Source organism: Balaenoptera physalus (genome assembly GCF_965194825.1).
Source record: "Balaenoptera physalus genome assembly, chromosome: 16".
NCBI classification, from domain to species: Eukaryota; Metazoa; Chordata; class Mammalia; order Artiodactyla; family Balaenopteridae; genus Balaenoptera; species Balaenoptera physalus.
In genome coordinates this window covers 22,696,096-22,714,014 of record NC_138898.1, presented here as the reverse complement: position 1 = coordinate 22,714,014, position 17,919 = coordinate 22,696,096, and the positions used below count along the sequence as shown (strand labels likewise).

Here is a 17,919-nt window from a genome sequence, read left to right as displayed (position 1 = left end):
TCATAGAAGCATCACAACAAAACTATATGCTAGGTGTCATTACTCCCATTTTAGATGAGGAAACTAAGGTTCAGAGAGGTTAAATGACTTTATCAAGGTTACCCTGTTAGTACAAAGCAGAGATAAAACTCAAATCCAATAGTATACAATCACTTTAGAAGCTAAATACATTGGAATGTTTGGAAAATAACTCATCTGCAATCCAGGGAAAGCTTATACTTTATCTGAGATGGACCACCTATGTTACCTTCTAGTCCTTACCTGTCAGCTTAGTGAAGGCTTCCATGTCATCAATTGCTGTAGAAATGTGATACTTTTTTCCTTCAGAACCCGTTATCTCTATGTAAGGGTCTGCTTTGAGGAAGGCATCTGTAATCCTAAAGATCATTTTATAAACATTTATGTTTATGAGAAAATTTGAATATTTGCTTTATGCCTTGCTTAAAGTTAAGGAAATCTTTCTACTTTAGGGAAATAAAATCTTGAGACACAATGTTCTAAAGACAACTGCTTCTCAGACTTACAGATATAGAGAACAAACTAGTGGTTATCAGTGGGGAGAGGGAAGTGGGGAGGGGCAATATAGGGGTAGGGGATTAAGAGGTATAAACTATTAGGTATAAAATAAGCTACAAGGATATACTGTACAATGAGGAATACAGCTAATATTTTATAATAGCTATAAATGGAATACAACCTTTAAAAGTTGTGAATCACTATATTGTACACCTGCAACTTATAATTTTTAAAAAAGCCAGAAAAAAAACACAACTGCTTCTCAATCATGCTAAATAAATCCATGGTGATTTGTGAACTACTACATTTACTGTGTTCCAGGCATTATAACAGAGCTTTAAATACATCATCTTATTTAATCTTTCCAACTATAAGATAGGTGTAATCAGCCTCAATTTTACAGATGTAGAAATTAAGGAATTTTCATTTAATCAAGTTAGGAAGAAGCGGTACCAGGCTTTGTACCTACATCTCTCTGATTCTCCACATTAAAAACAAAGAAAACAACAAAATCTCTTACCAAAGTGACAACCATACAAATAGAAGAATTCTAACTAGTGTGCTCATGAGAAAAGATGAGGAATAAAGTAGAAAAGAAGGTAAATTTTCTCAACACAAATGTTAAACATGAACATGAAAGGCTTAAAATAAATCAATTTAAAACTATTTTAGAGACATGGAATTAACTTGACTCACACCCAACTTTTGGTAATTCCTCATGGGGTCTTTGAGTCACACAGAGACCTGGCTGTACTTTTCTGCTTTGGTTCTGACTGGATCGGGGAGAAGAGGTGAAATTCCTGTAGGTTTTACTATTTGCTACTAATTTTGATAATTGACAGGGTAAGGAGAGACATTAATCTTAATCTTTAAAATTCATTTTTGTCATTAATTTCAGAATATCAAATATCCATGTCCCACCTCTCACCTCCATGACTAATATCTGGTACCTAAGCGACTACCTGTGCAGAGGTCTAAGCCATCCCAGCGTGGCCTCCTTCCTGCCTAGCCTAAACCCCATCTTCTGCTTGAATCTATCCTCTTTACCCACTTTCCTCCTCACCTCTAACGAAGTTCACTTTATGCTAGTTTTTGTTTTATTTGTTTAAGGGAACCATTTTAGGTTTGTTCACTTAAAATTCACTTGAATTTACCTAGAAATCTCAACTTGACCCAAGTATGATACTCCAGCAAAGCATCATGGAAAATTTTATAGGGAAATAACAATCGAATTTCTTACATTGTATCAATGATGTTGCCAACTTTGTGTTGATAAGCTCTGCGATGCAAAGAGTTGCGTGTGTGGAACATGTCATACAGGTTTCCAACCTCCTGCAGAAGAATGTGGAACAATGTAGGATCAGATTAGGTTCCCTTGTTAGCAGACAAGTATATAAGTCAAGGAAAAGGGATGGTGGCATAAAAGAAGACTAGGCACAGGGGCTACTTCATTAAAACCCCTGAGCCCACTAAGAAAGAGCAAGGCAGATTCATAAAACTACTAATTTGCAACTTTTGTTCTTAGTAAACCAAAATCTACTGAGTGTTTTAACTCAGTGACACATTCTGTTTTAGGCATCTTAAATATATTCTTTAAATTTCCCAATACCTCTAGAAATTAGGTATTATTATTCTTATAGTCTTCATTCTCAAAAGAAAGACCTTCTATAGTATAATACTGTAATATTCTTTAGTTACATGATTCTAACCTAGCAGGGGACCTAATGATTTTAGGATTTTAACTACCATGAAACACGTAATATAGTGATTAAGGATAATACTCAAGCCAAACTTCCTGGATTGAAATTCCAGTTCTGCCATTAATTGTATGTCTTCTCTGTGCTTCAACTTGCTCATCTGTTAAATGGGATAATAACAGTATCTATTCCATAGGGTGGATGAGGATTGAGTTAATCCCTCTAAAGCACTTACAACAGTGCCTAGAACAACATTCAAAAAATGTCTATCGTAATTTTATTATTATTTAACAATGCAGTAGAAGTGAAAAGAGCCTTAAGATACTTCCAAATGCTAAGCATGAAGTAAAGAGATTGACAATTTACCAGGTAGTGATTTTTCCAAATTAGTTAAAGGTTATTTCTAGATTTCACACTAGGAACTATACCTTCCTCGTTGTTCTCTGACATAGCTTACCTTTTCTCTAGTACAAATGTGCTTCCTATCATCTACCTCACAGACACGGGCAAACTTAATAAAGCGCTTGTAATCAAAATTATTTTGAATTCCAAGATGATGGCAGTCCCTAGAAAGATTCCAAAGCAGAGAAATGAAATATTTCAACAAAGGAAACTGTACCTTAAATATCAACACTAAATTTATACAAGAATTTAATTTTGTTTATTTAAATAAAAATTGTATATATTTAAAGTATATAAGGATTTTAACCAACTTTTCTGAAGTGTTCAGTGCATACCTGGCAAAATAATCCCATTTGTCCACATCAATGCCATTTCTTTTATTGGCCACTATCTCATAAAGGAAGCTTTTTTCTTTAGGACGTCCTTTATACAGCCACTGGAAGACAAGAAAACCCACTGAAAGTTTTAGGATAGGAGCCAAATCTATTTGTAAGCAAAGCAAAGCAACTGTATTACTCTGAAAAGTATAAACAGATATTTGAACGGGAAGGTTAGGTAAGTGAGAAGGTTCTATTCATTCCTTCTTCCATTTAATTCCTAAATTAGTAGAAAAGGGAAAAGAAATGCTAAAGTGTGATACCCTGTTAATACTAAACCTTGTGCCTTCGGAAGGATCCTAACTCTATTACACTTCCCATAACCAACAAGCTTTCTTGTTTTCTTCGTTTAAAATTTTTTTAAAAATATAAGATCTAATTATGAACTAGTAAGAATGTTCCTTATATTCTAATGCTTAAATTCAGGCATGAAAATAGTATTGTCTTTCAAAGTAGCCACACATCTAGTCTAAATGATATGCACCATTCAAAGAATTTTTGGAACTCTGTTTTCTGTCTGTTTGGGTTTTTTTTGGCGGCGCTGTGTGGCCTGTGGGATCCTAGTTCCCCAACCAGGGACAGAACCCGGGCCCTCAGCAGTGAAAGCGTCACAGTCCTAACCACTGGACTGCCAGGGAATTCCCAGGAGCTCTGTTTTTTGGAAATAGGATATTTGCTATAAAATCCACCTCTTTATCTTATGCCTTACAAGTAGCTTTGTATATTTTAAGGAAAAAAACTTTAAAAACCACAAAGGGAAATTCTTTTTTCTAAGTAAAATAAAAAGAAAAAAGATCAAAAGGAAACAAAACATATTTCCCTCTGAACTAATTCAACTTTTTTTTTTTTTTTTTTGAACTACTACAACATTCTATTATTTGTTAATATATGACCGAGGTTCTTTTTTTTTTTTTTTTTTTTTTCCACACACACACACTGTATTTTATTTTTACAAGAGATAAATAGCCTGACACCAAGCATTGTACATGGATGACCACAACAAAAGCAACGATTGCCATTACCAAACATGAAACACACTCATACTATGTCATAATATTGACATTCAGTCCAGTAATCCTCCACTGTAACAGCTCCTTTACTTTGCCGTGAAAATTGATTTGTATATTCTTTGCCTCTGAGTCCTTGTGGGATTTTTTTTTTTTTTTAATTCAGACAGAAAGTCACAAAAATTATACTCATCCTCATCAGTTCACTCAGTCCCATGTAATTAATTGTTTTTTTTCATCTTGATCTTTTGTTAGCACTTTTATGAGTTCATCAGTTTTTCCTAATTCAACTTTTTTCTAGGTCTTCACATATCTAAATATTTCAAATATGCTAATTTTAATGAATAAACAAGACACATATTTTACATTTTCCAAACTAAGTTACTTTAGGCTTCTATATAAAATACTGCATACATATTCATTTTAATTTGGGGGATAACTTCTGAAGAACTCAGTTAAGAGCTGGAAGAACTATATAAGTCTTTTATTTTTTACATTAAACAGTAGAAATGTATCACATATTTTATCATTTAGTCTCTCTAAAATAGCCAAATGTCACCTCTTCAAATAGATCTGAAGGAATCAAGCAGAGAGACTAGATGAAAGGAACCAGTCAGTTCAAATTAAGTTGTACACAAACTTACCTTCGAAGAATCTTTGATGGGTGATTCAGGTGGTCCTGTAATTTGTTCCTTGATAAACCAAATATCTTCTTCAGGGATGAGACCATAGTGTTCCATGACATCTCTGAGTCCGTTAGAATTAACTAGGTGCTCAAACATCATAACCGAGCCCTGTTCATGCTGGGAAAAGTCAGCACAGTATGGTCTGTTGTAGACTCTAGTCCATCAGAGATCCCTGATTATTTAAATTACTCTTGGCTCCAAGTAATTCAGAGATAAGGTTCTAATGCATGTTAATTATCAAGTTTTCAACTACAATCTTACAGATATTTTAAAAAATCTGTCAAATTTGTCTATATTGGGACTCTCCTGGTAGTCCAGTGGTTAAGAATCCTCCTTCCAGTGCAGGGGATGGAGGTTCTATCTGCGGTCAAAGAACTAAGATCCCACATGCTGTGGGGCAACTAAGCCCGCACGCTCTAGAGCCTGCGTGCCACAACTGGAGAGCCCGCGAGCTGCAACGAAGAGCCCGTGCACTGCAATGAAAGATCCCACATGCTGCAACGAAGACCCAATGCAGCCAAATAAATAAATAAATACCAGATGGGACTGGAAAAAAAAAACTGTCTGTATTTTACCAGTCTATAAACCTTTACAAACCAGGTTCATCATTATTACATAAATATATTTAATGAGATATAATCATTTATAATACATAAGTATTGTACAGTACAACTGAATATTACCAGATCATAAAGATAGAAATAGCTTTTTTTTTTTTTTCTGAGATGTACCACGTGCAGAATCTTAGTTCCCGGACCAGGGATTGAACCCAGGCCCCAGCAGTGAAAGAGCTGAGTCCTAACCACTGGACCGCCAGGGAATTCCCAATAGAATACCATTTTAATGAATATCACTATAAAATTTAGTTGTATTGTTTCATCAGCTTTGGAATTTGTGAAGATACAAGTTCTGTTAGCATTTCCATCTACTGATAAAAAGGGGTAATTCCAAACTTGCCAGTAAAAACAAAAATGTCTCAGAGCCCTGAAGTCAAGATCTGGGCTGGAATCTCAAATTAGACTCATTTTACTCATCTGTCTCTGCTTGCTCATTTATAATCATTATAAAGATCAAATGGCCCCCTGGAGGGAGACATCTGCCCTATCACAGGTCTTAGCAAAAACAAACTCAAGAAACATGAAAACAAAACCCTGAATGGTCCTATATCTATTTTTTAATTGAATCAAGATACATATTAATTACACAGAGGAAAAACAGTAAGTTTATGAAATTTGGCAGCCATTGCCTTAATCAGGTGATTGAAGTTAATATTACCAGTAATGGCTTAAAAAGACCTTATGTGCCTCTGATGGGATACACTAAGGTCACAACGTGGCATTCTGCCAAAAACAGATAGTCTGACAGTATGAGGAAACCGAAAACCGAAACTCAAAGTGAGGGGCAATCCACAAAATAATCTACCTGTATACTTCAAAAAATGACAAGGTCATGAGAGATAAAGACGGAAGAATTGTTGCAGATCAAAAGAAACTAAAGAGGGGCTTCCCTGGTGGCGCAGTGGTTGAGAATCTGCCTGCCAATGCAGGGAACACGGGTTCGAGCCCTGGTCTGGGAAGATCCCACATGTCGCGGAGCAACTAGGCCCGTGAGCCACAACTACTGAGCCTGCGCGTCTGGAGCCTGTGCTCCGCAACAAGAGAGGTCGCAATAGTGAGAGGCCCGCACACCGCGATGAAGAGTGGCCCCCGCTTGCCACAACTAGAGAAGGCCCTCGCACAGAAACGAAGACCCAACACAGCCATAAATAAATAAATAAATAACTTAAAAAAAAAAAAAAAAAAAAAAGAAACTAAAGAGAAATGGCAACTAAGGGTAATGTATGATGAATCAGGACCAAAAATGGTTTTCTTTCCCCTTTTCTATATGGACAGTTGTTGAAATTTGATAGAAGGTCTGTAAATTAGATAATAGTACTGTATCAATAATAATTTCCTGATTTTAATAAATGTACTGAGGTTATGTAAGAGAATGTTCTTGTTTTTAGGAAATACCCACTGAAGCTTTAGGAATAAAGGGGCATGCCTACAACATACTTTCAAATAGTTCAGAAAAAAACTTATACATACAGAAAAATTCAAGTTCCACAAAGATAGCACAGACAATAATAACTAAAATTATAAGCAACTTAGAAGTAAATATAATAAAAGATGTATAAAACCTTTATGGAGAAAATTACAACATTTATAATAGAAGAGCAAAAGGCCAAAGATACCTAATAAAAGAAACAGCTGTCCTACCAGCTATCAAGACTTATTATAAAGAAGTAACAATTATGAAAAGTGTGGAATGGAACAGAATCCAGAAAGATTCATCATTACGGAAAGTTAAAAAAATGTTGGGGTTGGTATCACAGAATCAGTGGGGACAGTGGTAGAGCGTTTGACTGCAGATCATTGGGGAAATTCAATAAACAATTATCCATATTAAAAAAGAACTCAAGATTTCTACCACACATATGCAGAGAAATAAATTCCCATGAGGTAAGGACTTACACGTTAAAGGCAAAATATTTAAAGAAAAAGACTTGGGAATGGCTGAGTAGATCCTATTTAAATCGACCTTGTTGAAAACAACTATTAACTCTGGACAACTTCCTGAAGGTATTGGATTACGACCAAAAGCAGGCAGATGTTAGAGGGAAATAAACACTTGGAAGAGGAAGGCAGTGGGCAATATTCCAGTTCTTTTATGGCTTTTAGCCTGAGGGAGGCCCTAAGGCTGCAGAACTGGAGAGAAACTATCCATCTTACCAGGTTGAAGAACCAGAATACTTCATCAAAATTTAAAATTTCTGTTTCTCAAAAGCCACCTTCATTAAAGAAATGAATTGGTAAGTCAGAGACTGGGGTGGGGACGGGGACTATATTCACAATACATGTATCTGACTATATATATAATTACTCAAATTGATAACTAAAAGGCAAACATTCAAATTTTTTAAATGGGTAAATGGAAAAACTCTTCACAAAAGATGATTTACCAATGACGAAGTACAGGAAATGGTACTCAACATACCACAGAAGATATCAAAAAAAAAAAAAATCCTAAAGAAACCATTTCACACTCATTAGAAAGAATAATTTAAAAAATGAAATGTTGGTGAGGCTATGGAACAACAGGCACTCTCATATTGCTGGCAGAGTGTAAAATGGGAAATGTCTGGTAGTTGCTTTATAAAGTTAAGTATCCATCTACTTGATGACCCAGCAATTCTACTCCTAGGTAAGGAGAAATGAACCTAAGACAAATGAAAACATTTTCCATAAAAATCGTGTACAGTAACATGCATAGCATCCTTATTCGTAACAGCCAAAACACTGAAAACAACCCAAATTCTACAAAAGGAGAAAAAATAAACAAATCGTAACTTATTCATACAATGGAATACTACCTCAGCAATGAGCAGGGACCGACAACTGATGCATGACACACCAACACCAACGAATCTCAAAATCATTATGTTGAGTGAATAAGAGCAAGATACAAAAGAGTACCTATTATAGGATTCTACTCTTATCAATTCTAAGACAGGCAAAACTAATCTGTTTATAAAAATCAGAAGGTGATGGTGGGAGGGAGATGTAGGAACTGACTGAAAAGGGTCACAAAGGAATTTTCCAGGAAGATGAAAATATTCTATATCTCAACTTGGGTAGTGGCTACATGGATGTATACATTTGTCAAAACTCACTGAACTGTACACTTAAGATCTGTACAACATATTGTATATGAATTACCTTTAAAGAGAGAGAGAAAAAATAGTGGTTGACATGTAAGAAGTGTTCAATATGTATTAATACCTTTTTCTACTCCAAATATAGTGTGGCCAAAAATAGGAGTTGACCTAACTTTACTTCTCAAAAATTGATTCCAAAAATACGGGTCAGTCACCTACAAATCTGTAAGTATAAAATGAACTTAGCTGGTATTAGTTACTTCATGGTCATACAAAATGAGTCAAAGCCAGAGTCAGCCTTTTATTTTTTATTTTATACTAGTATGATAGAGTAGAAAGAGCATTAAATTAGCAGCTAGGAAACCTGGTTTTCTAGTGCTGGCTTTATCATTTAACAACTTTGTGATTTTTGGTGCATCAATACACCTCTATGAGTTTCAAGTTCCTTTATACTTACAAAAATGGAGATAATGATTTCCTCCTTAGAGATTACTGTGAGGATCAAAAGAAAGCATTATATATAAACACTCTGAAAAACTGTAAAAGGAAGAATACTTTAACACAGCAGTCACTGCCTAGTCTTTATTTTATTGACTATTAAATATGTGAATACATACCGTCCATTTCACATCTGGGCGAGCAAGTGGAATAAATCTTCCATCGAACATATGAGAAAATGGCCCATGACCTTAAAAACAAAAGCAGCCTTAGAACAAGAAAAATGTTTGTAAATTGGTAAAAAGTAAATCTTTTTAGTTAAAACTTGAATATCAATAGAAATTAATAATCTATAAATACATCACAAAAAGGAACAAATCCTTCCTTCCTATTTTCCAAAACAAGAGAACAGGAAGCAGAACAATACAGGAAAGTAAGCTCTCCATTGAGGGGTCTCTGAGTCACCAGAGTTTACATAAATCTGATGAAAGGACAGTTTTGTGTAACTAAAGGAATGTTAATGACAAAAACTTTTGGCTTCTTCAGATTATATATTGTTAGTGTTAGAACAGTAGTTTTAAGAAAATCCACTAGGGTTAGGAAGAAAATGTTAGAACTTTATTACTCTCAACCTTTAAAAACATCTATTTTTATGTAAATTTTATAATGTACATAATTTACTTTATAATAAATATACACATATCAGGGTTTATCTTGGGTTTTTACTGATGATATGGGCAATCAAAAGTGGAGATCACTACTTTATCTTATTCGTAAGTGATCTTAACATTCCACAACATCCAGTAATATGAAACTTTGCTGAGGCACAACTCTGGAATTATCAGAATTTCTGAAGGAGTTACAGTTGGCCCTCTGCATCCGCAGATTCAATCAACCTCGGACAAAAAAATATTCAGAAAAAAAAATTCCAGAAAGTTCCAAAAAGCAAAACTTGAATTTGCCAAGCTTGCTGGCAACTATTTACATATAGTTTACATTGTATTGGTATTATAAGTAATCTAGAATTGATTTAAAGTACATGGGAGGATGTGTGTGGGTTATATGCAAATTTTATATAAGGGGCTTGAGCATTCAGGATTTTTGGGTTTTTTTTTTTTTGTACCCGCAGGGGGTCCTGGAACAAATCCCCTACCCTCTTCCCTGACAGATGGGACAGGGAGCCTACCTGGACCAGCCCTGGGCCTTTTTGCATGTTGCAGTCTGTACACAAAGGCTTGTTACTACAGAGCTCAGACTCCTAGGAACTGGCAGAAGTTTCCCAATGATTCCCTCTCAAAATACCAAAAATCTGTTAAATTTGTGATCTAGGGCTGATACTGGTCCTACTGAAATCTCCAAGGGGACATGATGAAGAGAGTGCCCTATGCCTTTAAGTATCTGGCTACTGAAACCTCCCTTTCCCTGCACTGAGGGCACACGCAAACTCTTAGGATCCTCCAACAGGTAGGAATAAATTACAAGGATAGGGGAAAAAACTCCTGTGATAAAAGAGAACAGTCCTTTTTCTCTTTCTTTGACCATGGAAAGGGATGATATTCTTCTACTTGGATTTAAGTGGCCCAAGACCTCACATGAGCCAGGGAAGAAAAGGAGTTCTCTAAATCTGTTGTTAATCTGTTAGAGCAGATTATGTATTCTAGGTGTGAGAAGAATAGATTTGACAAATTATCTAAAGGAAAACGGCAATTTTATTTCGACCAAGATAAAGGAAAAATCAAATTCACATCATCCAACACACAGTAGTCAGAAAAAAATCACTATCAGAAAGTCCTTTCATATAACCTGCAACAAAGATGTTTAACATGGGAAATTCACTGAAAGACTACAAAAAAAAAATAGCAATGCTTTGGGCTTATGAACCATTCTAGAAAGAAGCAATGGCACATTTAATGTTAACTGAAGAATTAAAACACAACTTTCCTATTCTCCTAGTTAGTTGGATTTTTTAATTTCAAAGAGAGGTACCATGTGGTTTTACATTAGAACTCTGGCTCTTTGAACTGCTTACCGAGATCATGACAAAGACCAGCGATCTGAACACAGAGCATATCTCGTTCACTTATCTGCAGCTCTGGTTGTTTTTCACTCAGTTCACGAACTAGGCGTCCTGCTAGATACCCTACGCTGCAGAGCGGAAAAAACAAAACAAAAATGAAAGAGTTACTCTTCTGTTTGAAAGATGAGCGACTGTTAAGATTTGTATTTGTCCTTGATAAATCCTTAAGGAGGCTGTGAATTAGACTTTGGGTGAAGGAGCCTTCCCAGCAGTTTGAGTGTAAAAAGCCCTCTTTTTCCCTTTTTGTTTCAGAGTCTACCTGATTGAGCTAGCTAATTAGGCTCAGTCTCAGGTCATTGTGGGCTGTATTACATTTCTGATTTGTAGAGATTTGCAAGACAAAGACAGTTGCTTTTAATTCCCCAAAGAACTGCTCTGCTGCCTAAATGATTTTAAAAGATTGATTTGCCCAACTACATTTTCTTTAATTTGATTATTATTAGCTTCTGAATATTAGCCCCTAGTTTTACATTATATTGTGTGGGTTCAGGTAACCTTACTGGGTTTTTTGTTTTTTGTATATTTAAATTAATATTTTCTGAGGGGCAGATTTACATACCCTGTCTTATAATACCAGGCAGGGGAAGCATTCCTCAGTGAGACATAATGACTACACACAATATAGTGAGGCAAAAGAGATATAAACATCTTATATTAAGCCCACTTAAATATACCTACTTTTACAAACTGTCATCTCAAATTCAATCAACTCTTACACCTTTAACTTTAGCCTCCATTAGGACCCCATCAACAAGCTGTGGTCTTACAAGGAGTCCTAGAAAGTTTCCTTTTTATTCTCTGGCTATTTTATCTATTTTTGTATAAAGGCTCTGGGGTCTCCAGGGAGGGGTTGAGCCAAGGGACACAGGTCTTTTTAGAAAATCTTTAACTTGATTAATTGGCCTGTTGCCCCAAACAATTGTTCAACTGTTGATCACGTATCTCAGTGTAATTTTCTTCCAGCCTTTTAAATATGTGTGTGTGTTTGTGTGTGTGTGCGTGTGTGTGTGTATTAAACTGGGGTAAATAGAATGGACTTCCTCGGGGCCCTTAATGTTGGGGACCAATAAGATGTCCCCTTGGCCCATCCAACCTTACATAGTGTTGTATAAAAACCTTTGTTTTAATCTCATTACCATCCATTTTATTTATCCAATTTCTTAATAACCATCTAAAGATTTTTATCCTGCTGGGACAAGTCCCTTTAAAATTTCCACCTTCTTGGGAAGAAGTCTCTTAACTTTCCCCTCAGCTTTTTTTCCCTATTAACCAACCCAATTAACATTAATTAACCTAATGTTTTTATTAGCATCTGTAAGGCCCATTGAGGGTAACCCTAGAGACTACAAATAAGGCTTCCCAAACTGGTTTATTTTTGTCTTTTTTAAACTAAGGGAGTTCTGAAATTGGGTCATTTGTAGAGACGGGGATGGATCTAGAGACTGTCATACAGAGTGAAGTAAGTCAGAAAGAGAAAAACAAATACCGTATGCTAACACATATATGTGGAACCTAGAAAAATGGTACAGATGAACCGGTTTGCAGGGCAGAAATTGAGACACAGATGTAGAGAACAAACTTACGGTCACCAAGGGGGGAAAGTGGCGGGGGTGGGGTGGGGGTGGTGGTGTGATGAATTGGGCATTTGGGGTTGACATGTATACACTGAAGTGTATAAAATTGATGACTAATAAAGACCTGCTGTATAAAAAAATAAATAAAATAAAATTCAAAAAAAAAGTCAGTGTCAAGATAAATTCAACACCTATGTTAAGTCCACAAAATCAAGAAGAGATAAAAAAACAAAAAACAAAATACTGAGTATAGTTCCCTGTGCTATACAGTAGGTCCTTGTTGGGTATCTATTTTATATATAGCATTGTTGAACTAGATAATATGGTTTCTATTCTTAATGGAATATGTGGTGAATTTACAACAAAAGGTAACATTTAAATTAATGCAATTAAATCCACAACTTATGACAAAAAAAAAAGTATCAAATCATGTTGTACACCTTAAACATACACAATGTTAAGTGTCAATTATATAACGATAAAGCTGGGGGAAAATAAAATATTCAAATTTTTTAAAAGTTAAGAAAAAAAACTAAAAATGCTAAAAAATGATAAATAAATAAACTAAGGGAGTTCTTAGGTTAGCCGTTTTATATATACTACCATCTAATTTGTTTTTTTATAGGTAAAAATAAAACAGCTGTTTGTAATGAGAGCTCTCTAAAAAATTTACCAATTTACCAAGTTTCTCCAATTTTAAGGATTCACTGTCTGGTCACTGATGAATAGTATCTTAATAGTGACTCAAACCAATAAAATGCAAGAGGCGTCCCCACAAGAGAGCGCAAAGGATGCTAGAAATTTCCTCCCCCAAACAGCCCAAGAGAGTAAAGTCCTTCGTTGTACAGGTGGTTGCAATGAAGGTTGAGATGACAAAGGCCCCTTATGGGCTGGGACCCCTTATGACAAATTTTCCTGAGAGTTGACACAGCCAGACAAAAAGATTGCTCAGAATTCCAGTCTATTGACTGGTTGCCAAATGTACACCATATGTGTACCTTCTGGGTAGCAGAGACCAAGCTCTCAGAACACAGGAGAAAAAAAAAAAAAGCCTAAGAAGATCAGGTAGAACATTTACATCTCTAAGACAGAGGTAGAGAAATGCAAGTTCTCCCAGAAGGGCTTTTGTTTCTTTAAGTTCAGAATTTTGAAAAGATATTTTATTAAGTTGGGTTTTTCTAGCTGCATATGAAAAAACAATTAATTTTGGAATGTCTAAAGAACCCCAGTTTGGCCATTTTTAGGATGAGCTTTAATTCCCAATTAAGCAAGTACTTGCAAGTACAAATTCTGTACGTACATAATAAAAATTTCCCAGTGTCTGTCAATTGGGGCAACCCATCAGCGTTTTTTAACTGAGCAAAATCTTCCCAGTGTCTTTCAAGTGAGGATAACCCACTCTGTCATTCAACTGACCAAAATCTTCCTAATGTCTTTCAACTGAAGATAACCCAGGTACCACCTCTTTTTGAAACTAAGTTCAAGGAAAACCTACTCCTCCAGTGAGAAGTTTAATACCACCAAATAAAACTTAGGATCATAAGCGAATAACATGAGATCCAAGATCCAGGAGACTCTCATCCAAATTCATCTGGACTTACTGAGGAGACAGACGGGCACAAGAGGCCTCTGCTAGTACCAAGGCTCCAGATCCTCGTAAGGTTCAGGCAAAGGAGAAAAGTTTGCTCTGGATCCCTTCGTGGTCACTGAAACTGTCAACTGAAGAAAAACACTACCTAAAAGTTGCAAGTTATGTTTTATTCAGAGATCTTACTGAGGACTCTAGCCCGGGAAACAGTCTCAGACAGCACTGAGGCATTGTTCCAAAGAGGTAAGGGAGGAACCAGGGTATATAGGAGTTTCTGGTGGAAAAAAAAAACAAAAAAAAATTTAGTCCAACATCAAAAGACTGCTGCTAATGACAAAAACCAGTCACCTCAAGTTAATAATTTTTAGCATTTTCCTATGTATGGGAAGATGCAAGAGTCTGGGGTCACTGAAATTATTCCTTAGATATTCATCTGATCTATCTAGGGCCAGGATGCTGTTTTTCTCCACCCTGAATTCCGGTGCAGCATTGGGGGTCAGCTGCAGTGGCTTGATGGCTTGACGGCAGGCAATATTTGTTGTTTACTAGAATGACAGGTAACATTTTTTTGTCCACATTTGTGATTAGCAGTAATCTTTTTACACTTGACCACATGTTTTTCCCAGCAAAAAAGTTCACATATATACTGGCTCCTCCCTTACCTCTCTGGAGCAGTTCCTCAGAGCTATCTGAGAACTCCCGGGCTATAGTACTCAGTAAGGTCCCCAAATAAAACTTAACTTCTAACTTTCACATCGTGCATTTTTCTTTCAGTTAACACTCAAGAACTTCAATATGTTTTTCAAATGTTCTAATATACCTCGAGGGCAACTTAACAGAATAGTCTGTTTCAGAACTAGGCAGAAACACACAGATTCCCCAAAGCAGGACCTCTTGACTCAGAATCACTTATCATTAGGGAAATGCAAAATCAAATCACAGTGAGACACCACCTCACACCCATTAGGAGGAGTTTTTTGGGTTTTTTTTTGGCTGCTCCACGCAGCATGCAGGATCTTAGTTCCCCAAACAGGGATTGAACCCTTTCTCCCTGCAGTGGAAGCGCAGAGTCTTAACCACTGGACCGCCAGGGAAGTCCCTAGGATGTCTATTATAAAACAAAACAAAAACTAAAAAATTTTGACCAGAATGTGGAGAAATTAGAACCCTTGTACACTGTTGGTGGGAATGTAAAATGGTGCAGCCACTATAGAAAACAGTAGAGCAGTTCCTCAATATATTAAAAATAGAATTACCATATGATCCAGAAATTCCACTTCTGGGTATATACCCAAAAGAAGCGAAAGCAGGGTCTTGAAGAGATATTTGCACATCCACGTTCATAGCAGTCACAATTGCCAAAGAGGTGGAAGCAACCCAAGAGTCCAAAGATGAATGAAGGGATAAACGAAATGTAACATATACATACAATGGAATATTATTCAGCCTTAAAAAGTAAGGATATTCTGACACATGCTCCAACATGAGTGACTCTTGGGGAAATTATGCTAAATGAAATAAGCCAATCACAAAAAAGACAAATACTCTATGAAATCACTTATATGAGGTACCTAGAACAGTCAAATTCATTAGAACAGAAAGTAGAATGGTGGTTACCAGGGACTGGGGAGAAGAGGAATGGGGAATTGTTATTTAATGGGTACAGTTTCAGTTTTGCGAGATGAAAAAGTTCCGGAGCTTGGTTGCACAATAATGTGGATATATTTAACACTATTGAACTGTAAACTTAAAAATGGTTAGGATGGTAAATTTTATATTCTGTGTATTTTACCACAATTTGTTTTAAAAGCATAACTTCTGGTGTTGTAATGTTTACAACATAGATTGTAGATAAGGTGCTCAACAAATGTTAAATACACTTTTAGCATTTCCACCTGAAAGTACTTCCTGAATGAATATCTTTCTTGCCCCCTAAACTCTGAGCTTCACAAGGATAGAAACAGTTGATATCTTGTTGGTTTGGTAGGCACTAATAAGTTTTCAATAAATATTTGTTGATGAATAAATAAACATTTGAGTAGATGCATGTGTTCTGGCTAATTAAAGATGCTTCTAAACAAACAAACAAAACCAAAGTAACACAGCAGTTTCCCCTTATTATTGGTTTCACTTTCCTCATTTCAGTTACCAGCAGTTAACCATGGTCTGAAAATATTAAATGGAAACTTCCAGAAATACACAATTCATAAGTTTTAAATTACACTCCATTCTGAGTAGCACGATGAAATATCACACTGTTCTGCTCCATCACGACTGGGTCGTGAATCATTCTTTTGTCCAGCGTGTCCCACACATTAATCACTTAGTAGCCGACACAATTATCAGATTGACTGCCGAGGTTTCACAGTGCTTGTGTTCAAGTGACCCTTATTTTACTTCATAATGGCCCCAAAGTGCAAGAGTAGTAAAGCTGGCAATTCAGATATGCCAAAGAGAAGTCGAGAAGTGCTTCTGGTAAGTGAGTGAAAAGGTCAAAATTCTCAACTCAATAAAGATAGAACAAAATTGTATGCTGAGGTTGCTAAGATCTATCATAAGAACAAATCTTCTACCTGTGAAATTGTGAAGAAGGAAAAAGAAATTTGTGCTAGTTTTGCTGTTGCATCTCAAACTGTCAAAGTTACAGCCACGGTGTGTGGTAAGTGCTTAGTTAAGATGGCAAAGGCATTAAATTTGTACAATAAGATATTCTGAGACAAAGAGAGAGGGAGAAACCACATGCACATAACTTTTATTGCACTGTATTGCTATAATTGTTCCATTTTATTATTAGTTGTTGTTAATCTCTTATTGTGCTTAATTTATAAATTAAACTTTATAATAGGTATGTATTTTTAAGGGAAAAACATAGTATAAACAGGGTTTGGTAGTATCTGTGGTTTCAGGCATCCACTGTGGGTCTAGGAGCATATAGCCCGTGGATAAGGGGGGGGACCACTTACACTGTGAGTACTTCATGAAAATCTAGATAACTGTCCGATTCTTCTGGGCTTATGTCCACCTGGCTCTACATTTTATAATGAAAAAGCAGACCAGGGACTTCCCTTGTGGCGTAGTGGTTACCGCCTGCCAATGCAAGGGACATGGGTTCGAGCCCTAGTCTGGGAAGGTCCCACATGCCACGGAGCAACTAAGGCAGTGTGCCACAACTACTGAGCCTGCGCTCTAGAGCCCGCGAGCCAAAACTACTGAGCCCATGTGCCACAACTGCCGAAGCCTGCGCACCTAGAGCCCATGCTCTGCGACAAGAGAAGCCACCGCAATGAGAAGCCCGTGCACTGCAACGAAGAGTAGCCCCCACTCGCAACTAGAGAAAGCCCATGTGCAGCAAAGAGGTCCAAATGCAGGCAAAAAAAAAAAGCAGAGCAAAGTCTCAACTATATTGTATGTAACAGAGGTGCCATCTTCTCTAAGCTTGTGAATGCTTTTCTGATTTACACGTTTCCTGATAGGTAAGAAAACAATGTGGTTTTTTTGTTTTTCGTTTTTTTAAATTTATTTTTGGCTGCATTAGGTCTTTGATGCTGCGTGTGGGCTTCCTCTAGTTGCGGTGAGTGGGGGATAATCTTCGTTGTGGTGCACGGGCTTCTCATTGTGGTGACTTCTCTTGTTGAGGAGCACAGGCTCTAGGCGCGCAGGCTTCAGTAGTTGTGGCACATGGGCTCAGTAGTTGTGGCGCACAGGCTTAGTTGCCCTGTGGCATCTTCCCGGGCCAGGGCTCGAACCCGTGTCCCCTGCATTGGCAGGTGGATTCTTAACCACTGCGCCACCAGGGAAGCCCAATGATGTGGTTTTAAAGGGCAATTATGTATAAGACTAAATAGGGAATGTAGGAAAAT

The 17,919-nt window shown here is 36.7% G+C and overlaps 1 protein-coding gene across 3 annotated transcripts in view; it reads right to left on the bottom strand.

Annotated features, from left to right (window-relative positions):
- Positions 1-17,919, bottom strand: part of SAMHD1 (SAM and HD domain containing deoxynucleoside triphosphate triphosphohydrolase 1) — a 65,288-nt gene that overhangs the window by 25,550 nt on the left and 21,819 nt on the right. For 2 of the 3 annotated variants that reach the window (XM_082430188.1, XM_082430189.1), the window contains exons 5-11: positions 10,850-10,965; positions 9,000-9,070; positions 4,644-4,802; positions 2,951-3,051; positions 2,671-2,779; positions 1,757-1,848; positions 262-377 (exon numbers count right to left, since the gene is read on the bottom strand). In XM_082430188.1, coding sequence (XP_082286314.1) covers positions 262-377; positions 1,757-1,848; positions 2,671-2,779; positions 2,951-3,051; positions 4,644-4,802; positions 9,000-9,070; positions 10,850-10,965 — 764 coding nt within the window. The remainder of the gene's footprint in view (positions 1-261; positions 378-1,756; positions 1,849-2,670; positions 2,780-2,950; positions 3,052-4,643; positions 4,803-8,999; positions 9,071-10,849; positions 10,966-17,919) is intronic. The other variant, XM_082430190.1, reaches the window with a different exon arrangement.